The sequence below is a fragment of the Jaculus jaculus genome, chromosome 1 (assembly GCF_020740685.1).
Source record: "Jaculus jaculus isolate mJacJac1 chromosome 1, mJacJac1.mat.Y.cur, whole genome shotgun sequence".
Lineage (NCBI taxonomy): Eukaryota > Metazoa > Chordata > Mammalia > Rodentia > Dipodidae > Jaculus > Jaculus jaculus.
In genome coordinates, this window is record NC_059102.1 from 147,112,777 (window position 1) to 147,135,899 (window position 23,123).

Sequence of the window (23,123 nt, forward strand, 5' to 3'; positions counted from 1 at the left end):
ATTAATGAGGAGTAAGATAAGGCTAACACCCTGCTCGTCGGACGGCTCAGACACAGAGCTGCAGTAATGGAGTTATTAACCTCCGCCAGCCGCTGAGTTTTGCTGTGGAGTCCAACTCCATTTCCTCATTCAGGCCTCTATTAATGGGCTGTTTATTATCCCTAATCCTTATAAGGATCAGCTGAAGAAACGTGAGAGCTTCCTGGAAGGACCAAGTGATAATGAGAGACAGAGAGAGAGAGAGAGAGAGAGAGAGAGAGAGGGAAACGTCCATACACGTACAAGAAATCCTACTTTGCATTTTAATTTCCTTTGGTCTTACCGCTGCCCTCTTAAGAATTTCTAGCATCCTTCTCACTTTGGAACTATTAGAAATGGCAAAGCCATTATCCAAGGGCTCCATAGTGTTCTTCCCTAAAAGAACTTGTCACATGGAATGAAAAAGTAACCAGCTTTGAAGTCAAATTAGAGAGCTCAGGCTGAGAAACTATGTGTCAGATTTAAATTTCAGAGTAGGCCATAATATTCCACCGCTCCAAAATTAACAAAATTAGCCAGGTGTAGTACCCCAGCCCTTGGGAGGTAGAAGCAGAAAGATTGCCCCAACTCTGAGGCCAGTCTGGTCTACATAGTTAAGTTCTAGGCCAGCCAGGGTTACATAGAAGACTGTCTCAAAACAAAACAAAATGTTAATAGAATTAAAACCAAAGGCCAAAGAAATGGCTCAGTGGACAAGAGTGTTTGCTATACAAGCATGAGGACCTAAGCTTGGTCCCCAGCCTCCACATAAGTGGCCCTAGTCAGTGCTGAGGGCGAGAGATACAGGAGGCTCACTTAAGTCGCTGGCCAGCAAGAGCTCCATGTTCAGTGAGAGGCTGCCTTAAGGAAATGAAGCAGAAGAATCACTGAGGATACTCAGTGTCTTCCTCCTCTAGCTTCCACATATGTTTGCACAGGGTGCAGGCATCTGTATGCACGCACACGCGCACGCGCGCACATACACACAAAGAGGGCTGGAGAGATGGCTTAGGGGTTAAGGCACTTGCCTATGAAGCCTAAGGATCCAGGTTTCATTCCCCAGGCCCCACGTTAACCAGATGCACAAAGTGGCACATGTCTCTGGAGTTCATTTGCAGTCACTGGAGGCTTGGGCGTGCTCATTCTTTCTCACTCTATCTACCTCTCTCTCAAATAGATAAATGAAATAGTTTTTTAAAAATTTAAAAACCAAGAACACAAATCAGAGCCAGATTTTAGCAGGGCTTAGTTTTCTTCAGTGCTAGGGATAGAACCCAGGGGCTTATATATGCAAGGAACATGCTACACCACTGAGCTATGCCCCAGCCTTGAAAAATGTTATCAACATTATTGAATGCCTTGATTGAAAGTTTCTGCTGTGTTGGGATCCAACACTAACTTTGACCCTGAGGAGTGTATAGCAAGCTCATGCCAAGAGCGCATGTCTATAATCCCAGCATTCAGGAGGTAGAGGCAGGGAAATGGTGCATTTGAGACCAGCTTGGACCATGAGTGAGACCCTATCTCACTTCACCCCCAATTTCTAATTTGCTGGGGCTCAATGGAGGCCCTGAAAGATAGGACGTAAGCCAAATACGCAAGGTGGTACATGCATTTGGAGTTTGCAGTGGCACACCCATTCTCTGTCTCTCTCTCTCTCTGCCTCTCTGTCTCTCAAATAAATAAAACTACAGTGAATTGGTGCTGCACACCTTTAATCCTAGCACTTGAGATGCAAGGGTAGGAGGATTACTGTGAGTTTGAGGCCACCCTGAGACCACTTAGTGAACTCCAGGTCAGCCTGGGCTAGAGCAAGACCCTACCTCAAAAGAAAAAAAATAAAATAAAATAAAGCTACATTGAGATTCTATCTCACCCTAGTCAGAATAATAGTCATCAAGAAAACAATAAATAAATGATGACAAGGATATGGACAAAAGAGTTATTATTATTTTTTTATTTTTTAAAATATTTTTATTTATTTATTTGAGAGTGACAGACAGAGAGAAAGAGACAGATAGAGAGAGAGAGAGAGAGAGAATGGGTGTGCCAGGACCTCCAGCCACTGCAAACAAACTCCAGATGCATGCGCCCCCTTGTGCATCTGGCTAACGTGGGTCCTGGGGAAATCGAGCCTCGAACCGGGGTCCTTAGGCTTCACAGGCAAGCGCTTAACTGCTAAGCCATCTCTCCAGCCCTATTATTATTATTATTATTATTGGTTTTTCGAGGTAGGGTTTCACTCTATTCCAGGCTGACCTGGAATTCACTCTGTAGTCTCAGGGTGGCCTTGAACTCACAGTGATCCTCCTACCTCTGCCTCCTGAGTGCTGGGATTAAAGGCATGCACCACCATGCCAGGCTCAAAAGAGAACTTTTTTAAAAATATTTTATTTATTTGACAGAGAAAGAGGGCGTGTGCGTGAGAGAGAATGGGCACACCAGGGCCCCTAGTCACTGCAAACTCCAGACACATACGTCCCCTTGTGCATCTGGCTAATGTGGGTCCTGGGAAATTGAACCTGGGTCCTAAAAATATGGAACGCTTCACGAATTTGCATGTCATCCTTGCACAGGGGCCATGCTAATCTTCTCTATATCATTTCAATTTTAGTATATGTGCTACCGAAGCGAGCACTCAAAAGAGAATTTTTAAAAAAAATACTTTTTATGGGGCTGGAGAAATGGCTTAGCAGTTAAGGCATTTGCCTGTGAAGCTAAGAACCCCTGTTCGATTCCCCAGTACCTATGTTAGCCAGAGCACAAGGGGGTGCGTACATCTGGAGTTCATTTGCAGTGGCTGGAGGCCCTGACACACCCCTTCTCTCTTTTTCTCTGCCTTTTCCTCGCTCTCTCTCTCTCTCTCTCAAATAAATAAATAAAATACTTAATACATATATTTTATTTATTTATTTATGAGAGAGAATGGGCACACCAGGGCCTCCAGCCACTGCAAACCAACTCCAGATGGTGCGCCCCCTTGTGCATCTGGCTGTACATAGTACTGGGGAATTGAAGTCCAGCCCTTAGGCTTCGCAGGTAAGTGCGTTAACCACTTAGCCATCTCTCCAGCCCCAGAAGGAACATTTATACACTGCTAGTCAGAATGTAAAATAGTTCAGTTACTATGGACATCAGTATGGAGGTTCACAAACAATGAAAAATAGTCCTACCATATGACTCAGTTATAAAACTATTGGATATATGCAAGAAGGACTGTAAGTCAACCTTCCACAGAGATACTTGCACATCCATGTTGATTGCAACTATTCACCACAGCTAAGTTATGGAGCCAGCCTAGATGTCCAACAACAGAGAAATCGATAAGGCAAGGGTGATACACACACACACACACACACACACACACACGGGAGTTTTTCAACCATAAAGAAGAATGAAGTCCTGTCTTTTGTGGGAAAATGGATGCAACTGGAGAGAATCATGCTAAGTGAATTAAAGCCATCTCAGAAAGCTAAATATCGTGTCTTTTCTCTCATTTGCAGGATCTAGATGTCATAAGTATACACAAAACACACATACATTGTTGACACAAAAAAGTGAAACTGCCTAGGAGAACAAGGGGGACTAACAGGAGAGTGAGGGGCAAGAAAGGAGGAAGAAAGAAAGTATGGGGGACATATGCTCAAAGCACATTATATACCTGCATAAAAATGACCTTATATGGGCTGGAGAGATGCCTTAGTGGTTAAGGCACTTGCCTGCAAAGCCAAAGGACCCAAGCTCAATTCCCCAGGACCTACATAAGCCAGATGTACAAGGGGCGCATGTGTTTAGAGTTCGTTTGCAGCAGCTAGAGGCCCTGATGTGCCCATATTCTCTCTCTCTCTCTTTCCCTCTTTCTCTCAAATAAATAAAAATTTTTAAAAGAATGAAGAATTTAAAAAAATAACCTTATATAACTCAGTATATAAATAAATAAATACATAAATAAATAAACAAGCCCTCACCGGACACTTAGGATGTAGTGGAGAGGCCCACCTCAGAGAATAAAGAATGCAGGAAAAACCTGAGAGAGGGCAGGATAAGGGTTCCCCCTGGTCTGGGTCTGGGACCTGAGATGGTCTGGCCCCAGGGAATCCAAAAGGAAGGTTGGCTTATCTGGAGGGGACCGGCCACCCGGGGCACTTGGCTGTGGCCTCTCAGCCCCAGCCCCACAGGACTGGTCCTCTTAGTGGCTGGCCTCCACCTCTGCGGAGGAAGCAGCGGCATGGAATGTGAGACTAGCAAGACAGCAACAAGAAGCTCCGAACCAACAGGGAGCCTCCTGCCTTGCCAGAGACCGCGGGACCTCCAGGCGCCTCTGCGTGCAAGACACACACCTGCCTTATCTAGACAACGGCAGGCTGTAAATTCCAACTCCACACCCTCGCCCCAAAGGAACTAGAAAGCAGTTTCCAGTTTGTACAATACGAGGCAAAGACACAAATGAGTTAGTGGAAAATATCCTGAGATTTCTCTTTTAGTTTTTCAAAATATTTTATTTATTTATTTGAGACAGAGAGAGAGAGAGAGAATGGGTACGCCAGGGCCTACAGCCACTGCAAACCACCTCCAGATACATGTGCCATGTGCATCTGGCTTACATGGGTCCTGGGGAATTGAACCTAGGTCCTTTGGCTTGGCAAGCAAGTGCCTTAACCGCTAAGCATCTCTCCAGCCCTTCTACGAGATTTCTTGATCCAGAGTGATATAGAAAGAAACACTAGAGAAAACAGCAGGAATAAAAGCCCTCCTGCCGGGCGTGGTGGCGAACACCTTTAATCCCAGCACTTGGGAGGCAGAGGTAGGAAGACTGCCTGTGAGTTCCAGGCTACCCTGAGACTACAGAGTGAATTCCAGGTCAGCCTGGGCTAGAGCAAGACCCTACCTCAAAAAAAAAAAAAAAAAAAAAACAGCCCTCTATCATTCTGCTAAATCTCATGGACCCTGACCCATCCACGGTCTCTCCTTCTACCTCTTTATTCAAGACTCTCCAAGAGATTATGACCAAGATCTTGGCACATGAGTTGAGGTCACAGCCTCTCCACCTCCTGCAGGGAGGGAAAGTGGGGGCGCAGACACCCAGCTGTCTGAGATGCTGCAGACTTCCCGGTGTCGGGCAAAACCCTGTGCTCCCTTCTCTGTACCAAACATGAATTTTAAGAGAAAATACGGCTCTGCGAGCCTCCAGCGTGAGATGAATTATTTTATAGTCAAGCAGAGGGCAGCTTTCTGGATGCAGCTCCGGGTAGTTCTACCTTTGTTTCTATTTTTTTTCTTCCTTTTTTTCCCCTAGTATTATTACATTTTAACAAACTTTATAGCCCGTTTTATTTGTTCTCAAATAACTTTTTCTCCTTCCTTTCAACACATCAATTACTGGGTCTGTTTCCCTCACTGCGTGATGTTGGAACCAAGAGATTGATGCTGCGTGGCAGAATATAATTTAGTATTATGTGCTGTGGGTTTATGAGGTAGGAATCTGACAAAAACATTGCATTTGAACACTCTCCATTTATTAGCTCTAAGAAGAGATTTATACTTGGCAAGGAGACAATAACTTTGCTTCCTGATAAGCCAAAGAGGTCTATTTTTGAGTCCGACACACGGAGTAGCTTGCCCTTCCCCAATAACTCTATTTACTAGTGTGAATATATTTTAATAATAAAATTGATATATATGTAAATTTGTTTTAATCTAATTTCATCGAACCCTCCTTTGGAGATTGTTTTTGTATTTGAATTATGGATTTCTGTATCGTATCCCTAGACCAGCTTTAAGGCTATAATTCTGCCAGGATTTCCTCCTGGTGTCAAACCTGCAGCGCCAGCCTGGAGTATTTCATAATTGGCGTCACACCCGAACCAGAATTCCAGTCCTGGTGCGCACCCCAGCGCCGGGTGGGCTCATTATGGGACATTTCTCTTTCTTAGCCTGTATCTGGACTTGATAAGATTGCGTTCCGAGGTAATCATCAGGGTGCTGGATCGGAAAACAAATGATAGCGGTGCAAATGGAAGAGACAGGGGTGAGAGGGAAGGGAGGAGACCCAGAATGATGACTAACCTGCGGCAGGGGGCGGGGGAGGGAGCGATTCTGCATGATCAATAAACATCTTTAAATTTTCTGCCTGCCCTGTGTCCCAGGGTCCAATAAATTAAATTGGCATTATTTACTAAGCCTTTAGAAAGTACGTTTTTTGTTTTTTTTTTTTAACTTCATGGTGAATGGAAACCTATTTATCTGCAAGCCTATCTGAAATCAAGCAGCTTCCTGAGTAGTCTTCCCAGTGTGCCTCAGAACCCACTGTGCCCTCCCTGCGTTGCTGCTTTGGTACTGGTTGGGTGCCTGGGATCAAGACATAAAAGTTATTTGTGGGCTGGGGCGAGGACTCAGCGGAGAAGAGCTTGCTGCGCAAGCGTGAGTACCTGAGTTGGGACTCTGGGAACCCACAGAAAGCTGGACAGAAACGTCCGTAGTCCCAGTGCACCAGTGACAAGACGGGAGCTTGAGAGTGGAGAATCTGTGGGTGCTCGGCAGCCGGCTCACCTGGCAAACACAGTGGTGAGCGCCAAAACTGGAGACCCTGCCTCAGACAAGGTGGAAAGTGAGGGCGGACACCTGAAGTTGTCCTCTGACCATACACACACACACGCTGTGGTACATGTGTGCCTATACTCACACACACGTGAACACGTACTTGTGTGTGCGCTGTGCATGCGCACGCATGCACACATGCACACAAACACACACGGTTATTTTCTTTAGATAGCCAGCACTTGATTCCTTCCCCTAGACTGTTAACGACACCTGCAAGAGCCCCAGTTAAAGGGATTTTTTTGTGCATACCTTTAATCCCAGCCCTTGGGAGGTAGGAGGATCGCCCCATGAGATCGAGGCCACCCTGAGACTACATAGTGAATTCCAGGTTAGCCTGAGCTAGCGTGAGACCCTACCTCAAAAATTAAAATAAAATAAAGTAAAATAAAAGGATATTTTGTTCCCTGGAGACTCGTATCTTAGGGGCTTTTGACCAGGCACTGGAGCACAGTGTGATGCTGAGTCTATTAATGTATTAGGAAGGACAAAGTTGTGAACACAGACTTTAACCTCAGTCCCTGGACATCCCCAGGCAGAAAGAGAACCACAGGGTTTCCTTCCCATCCTAGGAAGGTTTACAGTACCCCGAGTATGTAGGTATATAATTAAATGGGCATGAAAATAAGTTACTGATTTAAAAAAAAAACAACATTAAGAAAGGCTGGGGAGATAACTCAGCAGTTAAAGGCACTTGCTTTCAAAGCCAGCCAGCACAGGGTTTGATTCCCCAATACCTGCATAAAGCCAGATGCACACAATGGTGTATGTGTGTGGAGTCTGTGCAGTGGCAAGGGGCTTTAGTGTACTCATTCTCACTCTCTCTCTCACACACATAAACATATATATATATATATATATATATATATGAATGTCACAAAAACCATCTTTAAAAAAAGTAAAATAAAAATAAAGCGTTAGGGGCTGGAGAGATGGCTCAGTGGTTAAGGCACTTGCCTGCAAATTCTGAGGACCTGGGTTCGGTTCCCCAGTACCCAGGTAAAGCCAGATGGACAAAGTGGCACACACATGTGGAGTTCATTTACAGCAACTAGAAGCCCTAGCACACCCATTCTCTCTGTCTCTCTCTTTTCAATCTATCTCTCTGTGGTTGCAAAAATAAATAAATAAATAAAATAAAGTGTTGGGGGCTGGAAAGATGTCTTATTGGTTTAGGTGTTTGCCTGTGAAGCCTAAGGACTCATGTTCGACTCTCTAAGGTCCCAATTAAGCCAGACACAAAAAACTTTTTTAATCTTTAAGCAGTTCTTTGGTGTGTAGTATTATTATTATTATTATTTGAGGTAGGGTCTCACTCTAGTCCAGACTGACCTGGAATTCACTCTGTAGTCTCCGGGTGGCTTTGAACTCACAGCAATCCTCCTACCTCTGCCTTCCAAGTGCTGGGATTAAAGGTGTGCACCACCACACCCAGCCAGGTATACATTAGATTTTACCATTTATTTACTTTTTATGATGGAACACTGGTCCACAACGGTCACCTCTTCCTTTGAACTCTTTATTTATTGATTGATTCAAAGAGAGCGAGAGAGAATGGGTGCATCAGGGCCTCCAGCCACTGCAAACAAACTCCAGATACATGTGCCATCTTGTGTATCTGACTCATGTGGGTATTGGGGAATCAAACCTGAGTCCTGAGGATTTACAAGCAATTTTACCAATTGTTAAAGATGAAAGGAAATTTACATTACTTAATGAGGTGTATATGCTTGTTTGTTTATGTTTTGTTTTTGAGGTAGGGTCTTTCTCTAACCCAAGCTGAACTGGAATACTCACTTGATTTTAGTCAAAAGGCTGAGAAGTGATTGACCTAGAACTCTCTATGTAGTCTCAGGGTGGCCTCAAACTCACAGTGATCCTCTTATGTCTGTCTTCTGAGTGCTGGGATCAAAGGCATGAGTCACCACACCTGGCTAGAGAGAATGGGCACACTAGGACTTCTAGCTACTGTAAACAGACTCCAGATGCATGTGCCACTTTGTGCATCTGACTTTACAAGGGTACTGGGGAATTGAACTTGGGTTGTTAGGCTTGGCAGGCAAGCACTTTAACCACTGAGTAATCTCTCCAGCTGTTGTTTATTAAAAAAAAATTTGTTTATTTTTATTTGTTTCTTTGAAAGCGACAGAGAGAAGGAGGGAGAGAGATAGAAAGAGAGAGAATGGGCATGCCAAGGCTTCCAGCCACTGCAAATGAACTTCAGATGCATGCGCCCCCTTGTGCATCTGGCTAACCTGGGTCCTGGGGAATCGAGCCTCGAACTGGGATCCTTAGGCTTCATAGGCAAGCGCTTAACCGCTAAGCCATCTCTCCAGCCCTGTTGTTTATTTTTAAAGATATTATTTTATTGATTTGAGAGTGTGTGTGAGAGAGAGAGAGAATGGGCATAACAGAGCCTCTAATCACTGCAAATGAACTCCAGACACATGCACCTCCTTGTTCATTTTGCTTTACATGAGTGCTGAGGAACTGAACTTGGGTTGTTAGGCTTTGCAGGCAAGCGCCTTAACCACAGAGCCATCTCCCACCCCTTGCTCATTTTTTTACGTGAGCAATTCCATCGTGAGGGTATACTTGATACTGAAGGACACTGAGTCCCTTCAACATTTTTCCCAGTTGACTGACATTTTGATTTCATAATCCTCAATGCTGAGAACACCACTTCACATGTTTAAGACCATTTCAGAAATTGTTGTCAATTCTGTCCTAATCCCAAGACAAACTTTATGTGATGAAGGAGGAGCCCTCAGATGGGAGACTGGCTGCCTCCAAAAGCAGGAAAAGTCAGGGAAGGGACAGTGTGCACCTCTCCCACCCCAGCCCCAGAGAGGAACACAGCCCCCCAGCACGTCTGTGCACTCTGGAGCTGCCAGGTGCCAGTGCCAGGTTTGCCATCATTTGTTCTGGACACTGTGAGGAAGTAATATACCAGCTCACACTGTTGTTACACATACACAGGCCTTGATAAAAATATGTGATTTGCAAATATTTCTATCTTGGATGCAGATACACTGCAAAACAGGAATGAATGAGAGGGTCATAAAATGTTATTTTTATTTTTTCACTTTTTTCAAATTTTTTCAAGATAAGGTCTTACTCTAGCTCAGGCTGACCTGGAGCTCACTCTGCAGTCCCAGGCTGGCCCTGAACTCACAGTGATCCTCCTACCTCTGCTCCTGAGTGCTGAGATTAAGGGTATGCGCCACTACACCTGGCTAAAGTTAATTTCTAAGTTTTTTTAAAATTTTTATGTATTTATTTGGAAGAAAGAGAGAGAATGGGTGCACCAGGGCCTCTAGCCGCTGCAAATGAACTCCAGATGCATGTACCATCATGTTTATGGCTTATATGGGTAAGTGGGGAATTGAATGTTGGTCATTAGGCTTTACAGGCAAGTGCCTTGACCATTAAGCCATCTCTTCAGGCCTAAGGTTAATTTTCATTTCTTGGGTTTTTTATTTTGCAGTAGGGTCTCACTGTAGCCTAGGATGACCTGGGATGACTCACTATGTACTCTCAGGGTGGCCTTGAATTCATGGTGCTCCTCCTACCTCTACCTCCCAAGTGCTGAGATTAAAGGTGTACGCCACCACACCTGGCATTAAAGTTATTTTTTTTAATATTTTTAATTGATTTATTTGAAAGAGAGAGAAGCAGATAAACAGACAGAGAGAAAGAGAGAATGGGCTCGCCTGGGCCTCCAGCCATTGCAAACGAACTCCAGACACATGCACCACCTTGTGCATCTGGCTTACATAGGTCCTGGGGAATTGAATCGAGGTCCTTTGGCTTTGCAGGCAAATGCCTTAACCACTAAGCCATCTCTCCATCCCTAAAGTTAATTTTTTTTGTTTTATTTTTATTGTTTTATTTTTTGAGGTAGGGTCTTACTCTAGCCCAGGCTGACCTGGAATTCACTATGTAGTCTCAGGGTGGCCTCAAACTCACGGCAATCCTCCTACCTCTGCCTCCCAAGTGCTAGGATTAAAGGCATGCGCCACCACGCCTGGCCTAAAGTTAATTTTTTAAAAAGAGATAATAAATACACTTTGGAAGAATGACTCCTCAAAATGTAAAAATATTTTAAACAAAATCCTTATTAATATGCTCAAAGTGACTTAGAGAGAGGACAGGCTCCATAACATAATAAATCAAAGACAAGATGATGAGGTCTTTAATTATGTATGTAATTAATTAATTGGCACACATTGTGTGGGCCAACACCTTTGGTTGCTACAAGTGAGCACCAGATGCTTGCATCTGGTTTACATAGGTGGCTTAGGAATGAGCCAGAGCTGTCAGGCTTTACAAGCAAGTGCCCTTAGCCACTGAGTCATCTTCCCAGCTCCAAGATAAAAATTTTTAATTAATTTTTTTAAATTATGTATTTGCAAGCAGAAGAAAGAGACAGACAGACAGTCATAGGCTGAAGAGATAGCTTAGTGGTTAAGGTGCTTGCCTGGGAAGCCTAAGGATCCAGGGTCAATTCCCCAGGACCAAGTAAACCAGATGCACAAGGTGGTGCATGCATCTGGAGTTTGTTTGCACTAGCTGGAGACCCTGGCACACCCATGTGTGCACTCTCATAAATAAATAAGTAAATAGATAAAATAAAAATAATGAGGGCTGGAGAGATGGCTTAGCAGTTAAGGTGCTTGCCTGCAAAGCCTAAGGACTCATGTTGACTCTCCAGATCCCATATAAGCCAGACACACAAAGGCGAGGCAAGATCAAGGTCACACATGCCCACTAGGTGGTGCAAGAATCTGGCATTTGATTGCAGTGGCTGGGGCCCTGCAGTGCCCATTCTCTCTCCGTCTGTCTCTCTCTCTCTCCCTCACTAAGATAATAATAATAATAATAACAGTAATAATAATAAGAGAAAGAATGGGCATACCAGGGTCTCCCGCCACTGCAAATGAACTCCAGATGCATGTACCACCTTGCATATCTGGCTCTACGTGGATTCTGGGGAACTGAAACTGGCTCATTAGGCATTGCAGGCAAGCACCTTAACTTCTGAGCCGTATCCCCAGCCGTATCTCAAGGATGCAAGAATTAGGAAGTTTGGTGCGTATGAACCCCTGCTGAAAATGTTTCTACTTACACACACACGTGTGTGTGTGTGTACACACCAGCATCTCTTGCCACTGCAAGTGAATGTCCATCTAGCTTTATGTAAATGGCTTGGGATTTGAACATGGCCCACTTACGTGGGTGGCTGGGAACTGAACCTGGGATGGCAGGCTTTGGAAGCAAGTGCCTTTAACTGCTGAGCCATTTCCCTAAGCCCACGGTGAGGTCTTTAAAACCATGAGAAGCAAGCTAAGAAAAAAAAATGAGTAAACAAACCCTAAAGGGAAAATGAAAGCATTATAGGACTAAAAGGTAATGTGAACAAGAAACAAATACAACAGAAAATAATCAAAGTTGTCATGAAGGACAGACAAGTAAGTACTACAAAAAAGAGAAAGGTAGACGCTAGTAGGATGAAACTTCATTATGGGGTGATTAATATCCAACACACACAATGGGACTTCATGCAGAAGAAAACCGAGCAAGTGACCAGGAAAGTATGTGGACTAGAGGAATATTTTCCCCAAACACCTTAAGTGGGAAGGATTCATAACATCCAGAGAAAAAGCAATAAAGAGAAACAAGTCTGAGCTGCTGCCTGGTGAAGGTAAATGAACTTGGGAAACGAGAGACAGGAGCGGTGGAGGGAGGGAGAGAACAAAGGTGGGAGGAGAGGGAAAGAGAGACCACGAAGGAGAGGGAGAGGGACAGAGAGAAAGAGAGTAATCCTATGAACATCTAGGCAGCAGAAGCAAGACAGCATCTACAATGGAAAACAATCCTCATGGCCCGAAGTGGCCCTGACAAGATGTGAGACAGGGCAAAGACGACTTAGGATGCATGTGGGGGCGTGTGGGGGCGGTGGGGGACAGGGCAGGGTAGGTGCAGGGTGCGATCAAAGGATTCTTTGCCAGATGCTGTTTACAAGTGAAGATGACAGACAGACATGCTCAAGGATGCAAGAATTAGGAAGTTTGGTGCGTATGAACCCCTGCTGAAAATGACTCCAAGACATAATCCACTCAGATGAAAGATGAATCAAATTCAATAAATGCACAGGCAGCATTGTGTAAACAGCTGGTGTTCAAATCAGAGAGAGTGAAAACCTCATAAGTATAGTCGTTGTAGATAAAAACAGAATATAAGTTGTTATTGTTTCAGCAAGGCATGCTTAATCATTGAAGACTGAGAACGGCAATCTAGATAATAGGCTGGTACAAAAAAAAAAATCAGAATCGTCCCTGCCTCCTCACCCTCAAAATGACAGTGGGAGCTGGACATGGTGGCTCATGCCTTTAATCCCAGTACTCAGGAGGTGGAGGTAGGAGGATGGCTGTGAGTTCAAGGTCAGCCCGAGCTACAGAGTGAATTCTTGGTCAGCCTGGCCTAGAGAGACCCTGCTTCAAAACAAAACGAAAGTAAACTAAATAGTGGGTGGAAAGGGACGAAGGTTGTCCATGAATGAGGGGAGTGTGTTACTTTTCTCATTGCTGTCACACAATACCTGACAAAAGCAGGAAGGGTTTATTTTGGCTCACAGTTGGCAGGGACAGTTCACTGTGGTGAGGAAGGCATGGAGGCAAGAACATGAGGCAGCTGTCAGCTGAGCCTGCCTTGCTCATGGCAGAAATCAAGGATTTATTTTCAAAATAAGGAAAAAAACAAATAAACAACCACAGGTTATCTGTGAGACAGGTTAGAAAGACAAGGGAAATTAAGGGGGCCTAGGAAAGGAAAGGAGGGTTCACTCTGGAGTCTGGTCGGAGTACCCCCCTAGCTGAGAATCAAAGATTCCAGCACAATTAGCATTTGATGTGGAGGTTGCTTGCATAGAAACAACAGTCCTTTTGTATAGAGAATTTTTTCAAAGAGGAATGTTAAAATATCAATAAACATGCTCAAAGCCAAAGCATATGTGCTTTTAGAGTAGAGCCCCCATTCCTTTTCCAGCTGAAAACCTGGCATTTTCTGGGAATCTCACAAAGGCTTTGCTTATAGTAAAAACAGATCTTAGCTTCCCTGTGCACTCCTTGGGACCCATGGTTTTACCTCATCACTTGTAACCTTATCCCAGCCACCGCCTAGAAACACACTGTGATCTCATTTACCAAAAAACAAAAACAAAATATTTCTTAGTAATCCTCTGATTTGTAACTCCAGAAACCACCAAATCATATATATCTATATCTATAAACACACACACACACACACACACACACACACACACACACACACACACACACACACATATATATGTATTTAATTTGCAAGCATAGAGGGAAGAGAGGGAAAGGATGGGCACACTAGGGCCTCTTTTCAATTTAATTTATTTTTATTTTTTTGAGGTAGGGTTTCACTCTAGCTCAGGCTGACCTGGAATTCACTGTGTAGTCTCAGGGTGGCCTCGAACTCACAGTGATCCTCTTGCCTCCGTCTCCCCAGTGCTGGGTTAAAGGCGTGTGCCACCATGCCCAGCTTTGCCAGGGCCTCTTGTCCTTACAAAAGAACTATAGTTGCATGTACCATTTTGTGCATCTGGCTTTTTATGTGAGTGCTGCAGAGTCAGACCCAGGCTGTGGGGCTTCCAGGTAAGCACCTTTAAGCACTGAGCCATCTCCCCAGCCCAGGACTACCTATAAGACTCTTCAACCGTCATGTACACATGGGCAGGTGTGTCGGCCCAGTTGTTACCTCAGCACTCTGGAGGCACAGACAGGGGATTCCTCTGGGAAAGCAAGACACTCTGGGTTCAAGTGAGAGACACTGACTCAGTGAATAAGGTGAGGAGTGACCAAGGAAGACGCCCAACATCAACCTGCAGGTGCCACGTGAACATGTACACATACATGTATGCTACCATACATATGAACATGCATATAGCCAGGTGTGGAGGTGTGCACCTTTAATTCCAGCAATTGGGAATCTGAGGTAGGAGTTGCCTGTGAGTTGAGGCCAGCCTGGGGCTATGGAGTGAGTTCTAGGTCAGCCTGGGCTAGAGTGAGACCCTGCCTAGAAAAGCAAACCAACAAAACCATAAGCATAGGCATACCATACACACACACACATGTAAAAACAAATAAATAAAATGTCTCCTGAACTCCAAACTGCTCCACATCGACTCATCCTGAAATTCTTTTTTTTTAAGATTTTATTTTCATTCACTTATTTATTAGAGGCAAAGAGAGGGAGAGAGAGAGAATGGGCACGCCACGGCCTCTAGCCACTGCAAATGAACTCCAGATGCATGTGTCACCATGTGCATTTGGCTTACGTGGGACCTGGAGAACCGAACCTGGGTCCTTAGGCTTCACAGGCAAGCGCCTTAACTGTTAAGCCATCTCTCCAGCCCTCACCCTGAAATTCCTTTCTGCAGTTTAGTCAGAGGGTCTCCGAGCTGACACTGCAGGCAGCTGCAGCAGGTGGTGTGGAGCCGTGTCACCAGTTTATTCCCACTGCCTCTGGACCATGCCTTAGGTAGAAGAGCCCTGCTGTTAAGCCATCCTTGATAAGCAACTGAAGGGCACGTGTGGTGGTTTGATTCAGGTGTCCCCCATAAACTTAGACGTTCTGAATGCTAGGTTCCTAGGAGATTTAGAAATGAAAGCCTCCTGGAGGCAGTGTCATGTTGGGGGTGGGCTTATGGGTATTATAGCCAGTTTCCCCTTGCCAGTGTTTGGCACACTCTCCAGTTCTTGTTATCCACTTTATGTTGACCAGGGGGTGATGTCCTCTGCTCATGCCATCATTTCCCCCTGCCATCGTGGAGCTTCCCCTCAAGCCTGTAAGCCAAAATAAACCTTTTTATTCCACAAGCTGCTCTCAGTTAGGTGATTTCTGCCAGCAATGCGAACCTGACTGCAGCAGCATGTTATAGAAGGCACACTCTGTCAAACCAACAGACCACATGGGAAGGAGAAGACATGCATTCAGGAGGCATCTCCAACTCAGAAGCAAGGCACAGGACTCCTGATGCCAGGGGTTGAAGTTGGCTTCATGTTGCTGGGATGAACCTTCAATCAGACACAGTTTATGGTAGGAAAGGGATTCATTTGAAGCTTACAGATCCAGGGGAAGTTCCATAATGGTAGAAGAAGCTGGACCCCTTTACAGAGATCCATGCAGAGAGAAAAGCACTCACCACCAGCACCACCCACTCCAGGAACCCTGGCAGAGCTCAAGCATTCTGCATACCTTTGGGCTGGAAACAGATCCGCCTCCAGTAACACCTTAGGACTAGTCCCCTGGATACACCCACAGTGACACCTCCTCCAAGCTTGAATAAAACTCCTGAATCTCAGCCGGGGCATAGTGGTGCACGCCTTAAATCCCAGTACTGGGGAGGCAGAGTTAAGAGGATGGCCGTGAGTTCAAGGCCACCCTGAGACTATTCAGTGAATTCTAGGTCAGCCAGGACTAGAGCGAGACCCCACCCCCCCCACACACACACACACAAACAATCCTGAATCTAATTGGAGGACATCCATTCAAACGACCACACCAGGGAAAGAAAATCCAGTGATCAGTGGCACAGTCCAGAGAACAGCCAGAGATCATGTGCTGTGATGGGCTTTGTGACAAGTACTCCAAGATGGTATCATACGTGAAAGTAATAACAAACAGGTACAAAGAAAACGCAAATGAGAAAACAGGTGGTAATGAAACATTGCTTTTGCTAAGCAGCACTGACTCCATACTGGGGCCAACTGATGGGAGGAGAGGGTTTATTTCGCCTTACAGTCTTGAGGGGACGTTTCAGCATGGCAGGGAAAGGATGGCAGACCATCACATCCTGCCATAGTAGCTGGTAGAATGCAGCAAGAGTCAGCTGACCTCTGGCAAGGGGGAAGCTAACTATAAAATTGCTAAGCAAGGGTCGCCTCCCAAACTGCCTCCCACTGGGAAACCATTCAAAACCCGTGAGGCTACAGGGGACATTTCATTCAAACTACCACAGCATGTCTATCTTTCTCCCCTTAGTGTGGGCCAGCTTCCGCTTGACTTCTCAAGTGTGTTGATCACTAAGGAGTGTCTATTTCCCAATCTATCTCACCCTGTATCAAGTCTGAAGGAGTAAAGACACCGGTATGGGAGGCATCTTTCTTCCAGCTTTTTAGGGTCCTGTTCCAGAAGCTCATCCCCCCACCAAAGGCACCTAGAGGTCTCCAGTTATTGTCTTGACCATCTAGTCACCCAGAATAGCAGATCCTCATAGAACAGACCACTCACAAGAAGGGAACAATGATCTATGATGAGAAGGGTGACATCTTGGGTCAGGGCATCTTGTAGCAAGTAGAGGTAAGTGATGAATGAGTTATCACTTTATCTAACCTCATAGCAGGACCTGAGCTGAGACTATGGTGGGTAGGACCACACTCTGACCAGGGATGCTTAGTCATGCTTAGACAAACCCGTTGTCCGTTCCCCAATTCGCCATCTATGTAAACCTACAGCTTATATCAGTACCTTACAAAGAACATAAGTTGGCAGATGATTTTATTTGCTCTTCTCCTTGTCACATTGATTAAATCCATCCTCTTTGCTTTTTACCATTACTTAATTCTTTTGTTGGCATATGAGGGACAGTAGCTGAGCCTAGCTGTGCTTCTGCCCCACAACTCTGGCTACAATAATCAGTTTAAGGAAAAACAAAAAGAAAGACAAAACAAACAAAAAGCTAGCTCCTTCCAACTGAGTTAGCTCCTGTAAAGTATGTTTTCTGGAAGAACAAACCTATACATTTGTAGATCAATGACCAGAACTGAGTATTGAGGGTCCACATGGCTGTATGAAAACTGGAAATAAAAGTCTTTATTTTCATACGCCATTGTGCTCCCTTCTCTGATCAGTGAAGTGTAGTTATTGAGGAGGAAGAGTGGCCAGTGGCCAACCGTCTGTCATAGATGGGCATTGCCACTTTCTCAGTTACCTTCTCATTGCTGGGACAAAATACCTGACTAGAAGCAGCTTGTGGAAGGGCAGGGATTATCTGGGCTTATGGTCATGAGGGGAAGTTACAAGGCAAGGAGAGCATGGCAGGAGCAGACGGCTGGAGTCACACCTTCATGTCAGCAGGGAGGAAGTGGAAAGTGCAAGTGCACCAGCAGGGCTGGACTACGACACCTCATGGCCTGCCCGCAGTGACCCACCTCCTCCAGCAAGGTCCCACAAACTCCCCAAACAGCATAACCCCCCAGGGAGCAAGCATTCTAACACATGGGTCTCTGGGGGATACTCGGTATGCAAACCACCGGTCACTCTGAACACAATGCCGACATAACTAAAGTTGCTTGACAGTGTGGTACTATGGAAAACAGAAAAAGTTCAGAAACACACCCAAGTATATTGAGGGCCTGGACACACACATGGAGAATGGCCAGAACGTTACATCCACATAGAACTTGAATCCGCAACCTGAAGCAGCCAGGAAGCCAACCACCACCTTTGCTGCAATTCACCCCCAAACAGACAGGACTTAATAAATAACTGACGGGCACTATTTTTGCAACTGTTTCCAACATAGGATCAACCACAGAAGGCCAAATATGTCCCCTTAACCAATATCACAGGCTCCAGCTTGCCCCTGCCAAGAACCTTCAATCAGGGCATGCCTGGACTGACGTTTCTCCTCTGACTCCCAGAAAACTCTCCTGGCTATCAGTCTCTGTGAAGCCCTAGAGGGAATGTCCCTGGCTATCCACAAGCTCTGACCAGATGACAGTCCTTGCTGGTATCCTTGGTTTCCTCCCAGCACTGTGATTGCCCCCATGCTGGAAGCAGTGTAAGAAGGACAGACTTGGGCTGGAGAGATGGTTTAGCGGTTAAGTGCTTGCCTGTGAAGCCTAAGGACCCTGGTTTGAGGCTCAATTCCCCAGGACCCATGTTAGCCAGATGCACAAGGGGGCGCACGCGTCTGGAGTTCATTTGCAGTGGCTGGAAGCCCTGGCACGCCGATTCTCTCTCATTTTCTCTCTCTCTCTCTCCCTCTCTCTGTCTGTCACTCTCAAATAAATAAATAAAAGTAAACAAATTTTTTTTTTAAAAAAAGAAGGACATACTACCCACAATAGTCAATGTTGTTTTGAACAAGTGTCAACCACTTGGGGGGGGGGTTCACATAAAAATGAATACCAATTACTACCATTAGATAAAGTGCAATGATTAGTTGAAGAAAACACCAATAGTTTGCACAACAGTCCCACCAGGGAAATAAGGACTGATGTGAACTACTGTTTTATGGATGTGGAAGTCCAGGTTCAGTAAGGAACATGTGAGCCAGGATTTGAACTTGAGCCTGACTCCTGGCTCACAGAGCCAACAGGGAGGATGGGTGGGGATGGGATTAACTTCAGGGATACTGGAAACTGCCAAAGGGACCCTATCACTGGAGCTCCTGGAGGGAAGATGGCCGGGATGTGACCAGGGCTGGGGCTTCAGTGGGCAGCTCACCTGTTGGGATTGTGGCCCACGGAGTTCATCATGCGCGCCTGGTCCAGGTCTCGAGGGAAACCATGTAGCACCCAGCCTTTCTCAATGCAGTCCCTCTGGCTCAGGCGCTGGTCCAACACCTTCATGATGATGCTGTCAGGAACTGTAGAAGGAAAACACACAGTGCTCAGCTGCTCTGGGATTCACAGCTTTGGTCTTTCTGACCTTCCTGGACTGCAGCTGGAAGTACTGAAGAGGTAGGTTTAAGTAGAGACACTTGGTCCGGGCATGGCGTCACACTCCTTTAATCCTAGCACTCAGGAGGTAGAGGCAGGAGGTTCACTGTGACTTCGAGACCAGACTGAGACTACATAGTGAATTCCAGGTTAGCCTGGGCTAGAGAGAGACCTTACCGCAAAAAACTAAGAAAAACTAAAAAACAAACAAAACACCACCAACAACAACAAAAACCGTGGAACCAGCTGGTCCAGGTCCCTCTGAAGGCAGGCTAGCAACAACAACAACAAAAGAAATGGCTGTCTGAGATGGATGACCTTGACCTTCACTTTTCACTGACCTTGACAAGATCCCACCCCATCAGCAGCCAGGGTCATTGCTAACCTTTCAGTCATATGTTGGCAGTTCTTTTCCAGTCATAGTCTGCTCTGGTTGTTATAACAAAAATGTCATAAACTATGCCGGGCATGGTGGTACACACCTTTAGGCGCCCACCTTTAATCCTAGCACTTGGGAGGCAGAGGTAGGAGGATTGCCGTGAGTTTGAGACCACCCTGAGACTACATAGTGGACTCCAGGCCAGCCTGAGCTACAGTAAGACCCTACCTCAGAAAACAAAAACAAAAACAAAAAGTCACAAGCTGCGTAGCATAGAAACAACAGAAATTCAGTTCTCAAAGTTTGAGGCCATAAAAATTAGCTCAAAGCAGAGGGGTGAGTGGTAAGAGCCCACTTTCTGACTCACAATGTCTTCTTCCTTTTTTTTTTTTTTTTTTTTTTTTTTTTTGAGGTAGGGTCTCACTCTGGTCCAGACTGACCTGGAATTCACTATGTAGTCCCAGGGTGGCCTCAAACTCACAGTGATCCTCCTACCTCTGCCTCCCAAGTACTGGGATTAAAGGTGTGCGCCACCACACCCAGATCATAGTGTCTTTTTATAGGGTCCTCACAAGATAAAAAGGGCCAGGGTTTTCTCTGGGGTCTCTTAAATAAGGGCACTGGACTGGAGAGATGGCTTAGCGGTTAAGGTGCTTGCCTGCGAAGCCTAAGGACCCATGTTCAACTCTCCAGATCCCACGTAAGCAAGATGCACAAAGGTGAGGCAAGCGCAAGGTCACACATGCCCTCTAGGTGATGCAAGTGGCTGGCATTCTATTGCAGTGGCTGAGGCCCTGGCATGCCAATTCTCTCTCTCATTCTTTCTGTCTGTGTCTCTCTCTCTAAAATAAAGTGAAATAAATTTGAAAGAAGGACACTGACCCATCCATGAAGGCTGCACCCTAATGACTCAGTCACCTCCCAGAGGTCTGACCTGCTCACACTGTGGTCTTCAGATTTAGGTTACAACGAATGAATGGGAGGCACAAACCCTGGGGTCCCAGCACCCCGTGACGGGTCCAGATTCTGCAGCTGTTTTTCATGGAGGCACACAAGGCCCCCCAGTTTTAGTTTTCCTCAGTGGGATCAAGATGGAACCCCGCTCCTCTCCCTCACATCTCCAGCCCATTCTCCACATCTCGATCTTTAGAGCCCAGACTCTGTCGAGAATCACAGCTCCACTCATACCTGGAGACTGAAACACGCCCCATGCAGAAGATATTGAGAAGTCTTGTTTACATTGCTGCAATTGACATTTCCCTGAAATTTATACCTCTCTTCCCAGACTCATTAAATGTCCTATGTTGCTAATGTACTGCGTTCTGGCAATTTGCACTGCATTGCCTGCACTTTGCACTCATTTTCCTAGAAATACTTGGTAAATAGTACTACTGTTTGCTGTGAACGTGCCCCCCCCCCACCCCAAGTAGGGCTGCTTTGCTGGTGGCACAGCGACAGAGGGTTTGGTAGTTTCTCTGGAAGCTTCTACACAGTTCCCCCTTCCTGTCAATATCCATGGGTCGGGCAAATGTTCCTAGAGCACCCTTCTGACACCTTCCAACGCCCGCTTCCCTTCTGGGCTGGCAGCTGGGCGCCAGGTGAACTTCCGGAGAGGTGCTTTCCTCCACACTGCAGTGATGCTCTGGGTGCAGACTGGTCTCCAAACAACCACAACCCTTATTCTGAGGGATGCACATGTGCTCTTTTCAGCGGGGGCGGTGGTGCATGTCTGCAACCTCAGCTGCTTGGGAGGCTAGGCGAGGGAATGGCAAGTTCAAGGACTGAATGAGCAACTTAGACCTTGGCTCAAAATTTATTTATTTGTTTAAAATGGGAGAAGGGGCTGGGGAGATGTGTCAGTGGTTAAAGCCACTTGCTTGCAAAGCCTGAGCCATCTCCTCAGCCCTCACTCCCATCTCCAGCTGAATATCTTTTCTGCTCTGACAAGAACACCTAGGCCAGGTCTGATGGTGCACACCTGTGATCACAGATACTTGGGAGGCTGAGTGATTATGAGGGCCATAAGTTCAAGGCCAGCCTGGGCTACAGAGTAAATTCAGGATGAGCCTGGGCAACTTAGTGAGACCCTGCCTGAAAATAGAAATGTGAAAAGAGGGCTGGAATGTTGTTAAGTGGTAGTGTTTTTAGGAAAAATATATTTTTTCAAGGTAGGGTCTCACTGTAGCCCAGGTTGACCTGGAATTCACTACATAGTCTCAGGGTGGCCTTGAACGCACGGCGATCTTTCTACCTTTGCCTTCCAAGTGCTGGGATTAAAGGCGTGTGCCACCATTTTTTTTTTTTAATTTGACCAAGAGAGAGGGAGGGAGAGAGAGAATGGGCATGCCAGGGCCTCCAGTCACTGCAAATGAACTGTAGACAAGTGTGCCCCCTTGTGCATCTGGCTAATGTGGGTCCTGGGGAATCAAACCTGGGTCCTTTGGCTTTGCAGGCAAATGCCTTAACTACTAAGCCATCCCACCAGCCTGAAAAAAATTATCTAGTTATTGTGGGTGAATGCTCCAGGGCCTCCCACTGCTTCTGAAAATGAACTCTAGACACATGTACCATTTTGTGCATCTGGCTTTACATGGGTACTGAATGATCAAACCCAGGCGGTCAGGCTTTGCAAGCAAGCACCTTTAACCACTCAGTCATCTTCCTGGCATTTCTTTTTTCGAAGTAGGGTGTCACTCTAGCCCAGGCTGACCTGGATTTCACTATGTAGTCTCAGGGTAGCCTCGAACTCATGGCGATCCTCCCACCTCTGCCTCCCGAGTGCTGGGATTAAAAGTGTGTACCACTACACCTGGCTTCCCAGCTCTTTATATGTGTTCAAAAGTCTTCCAATTAGCCAAGCATGGCACACATCTTTAAACCCAGAACTGGGGAGGCAGAGGTAGGAGGATCGCCATGAGTCCAAGGCCAACCTGAGACTACATAGTAAATTCCAGGTAAGCCTCATGTAGAGCAAGACCCTACCTAGAAAAAAAAAAAAAGAGGTTTCCAATTAAACGGTGTTATTTTTCTTTAATGGACACTTTTGCCCGAGGAGGTTGCATCATTTTGAGACTATTCCACTGAGGAAAGGGTGGAATTGCCCACAAAAAGGGCCTCCTTTTTCAAAGGGGAAAGTGGTGGGGAGGGAGGGAATTACCATGGGATATTGTTTACAATCAAGGAAGTTGTTAATTATAAAATAATAATAATAAAAAGGGCCTCCTTGGGTCCTACAGGAGGCTCCCATACCAGGGAACGCTCGGGCGTGAGTGCTGCATATCCTCTCTTTAGCTAGCCCCACCAGCACGGGAAGCTCTGCTCACGAGCCTGGCATCACATGTATTTGCCCGAATCTGTTTGTCCTGGGTTAT

The 23,123-nt window shown here is 45.8% G+C and overlaps 1 protein-coding gene and 1 non-coding gene across 4 annotated transcripts in view; both read right to left on the bottom strand.

The window, feature by feature from the left end:
* Ak8 (adenylate kinase 8) overlaps positions 1-23,123 on the bottom strand; it is a 160,851-nt gene that overhangs the window by 49,046 nt on the left and 88,682 nt on the right. For all 3 annotated transcript variants that reach the window (XM_045158067.1, XM_004653834.2, XM_045158077.1), the window contains one exon: positions 19,159-19,300. In XM_045158067.1, the coding sequence (XP_045014002.1) occupies positions 19,159-19,300 (142 nt within the window). The remainder of the gene's footprint in view (positions 1-19,158; positions 19,301-23,123) is intronic.
* Positions 2,550-2,656, bottom strand: LOC123458136. The gene has a single exon (XR_006635434.1). It is a non-coding gene; the product is annotated as a U6 spliceosomal RNA (small nuclear RNA).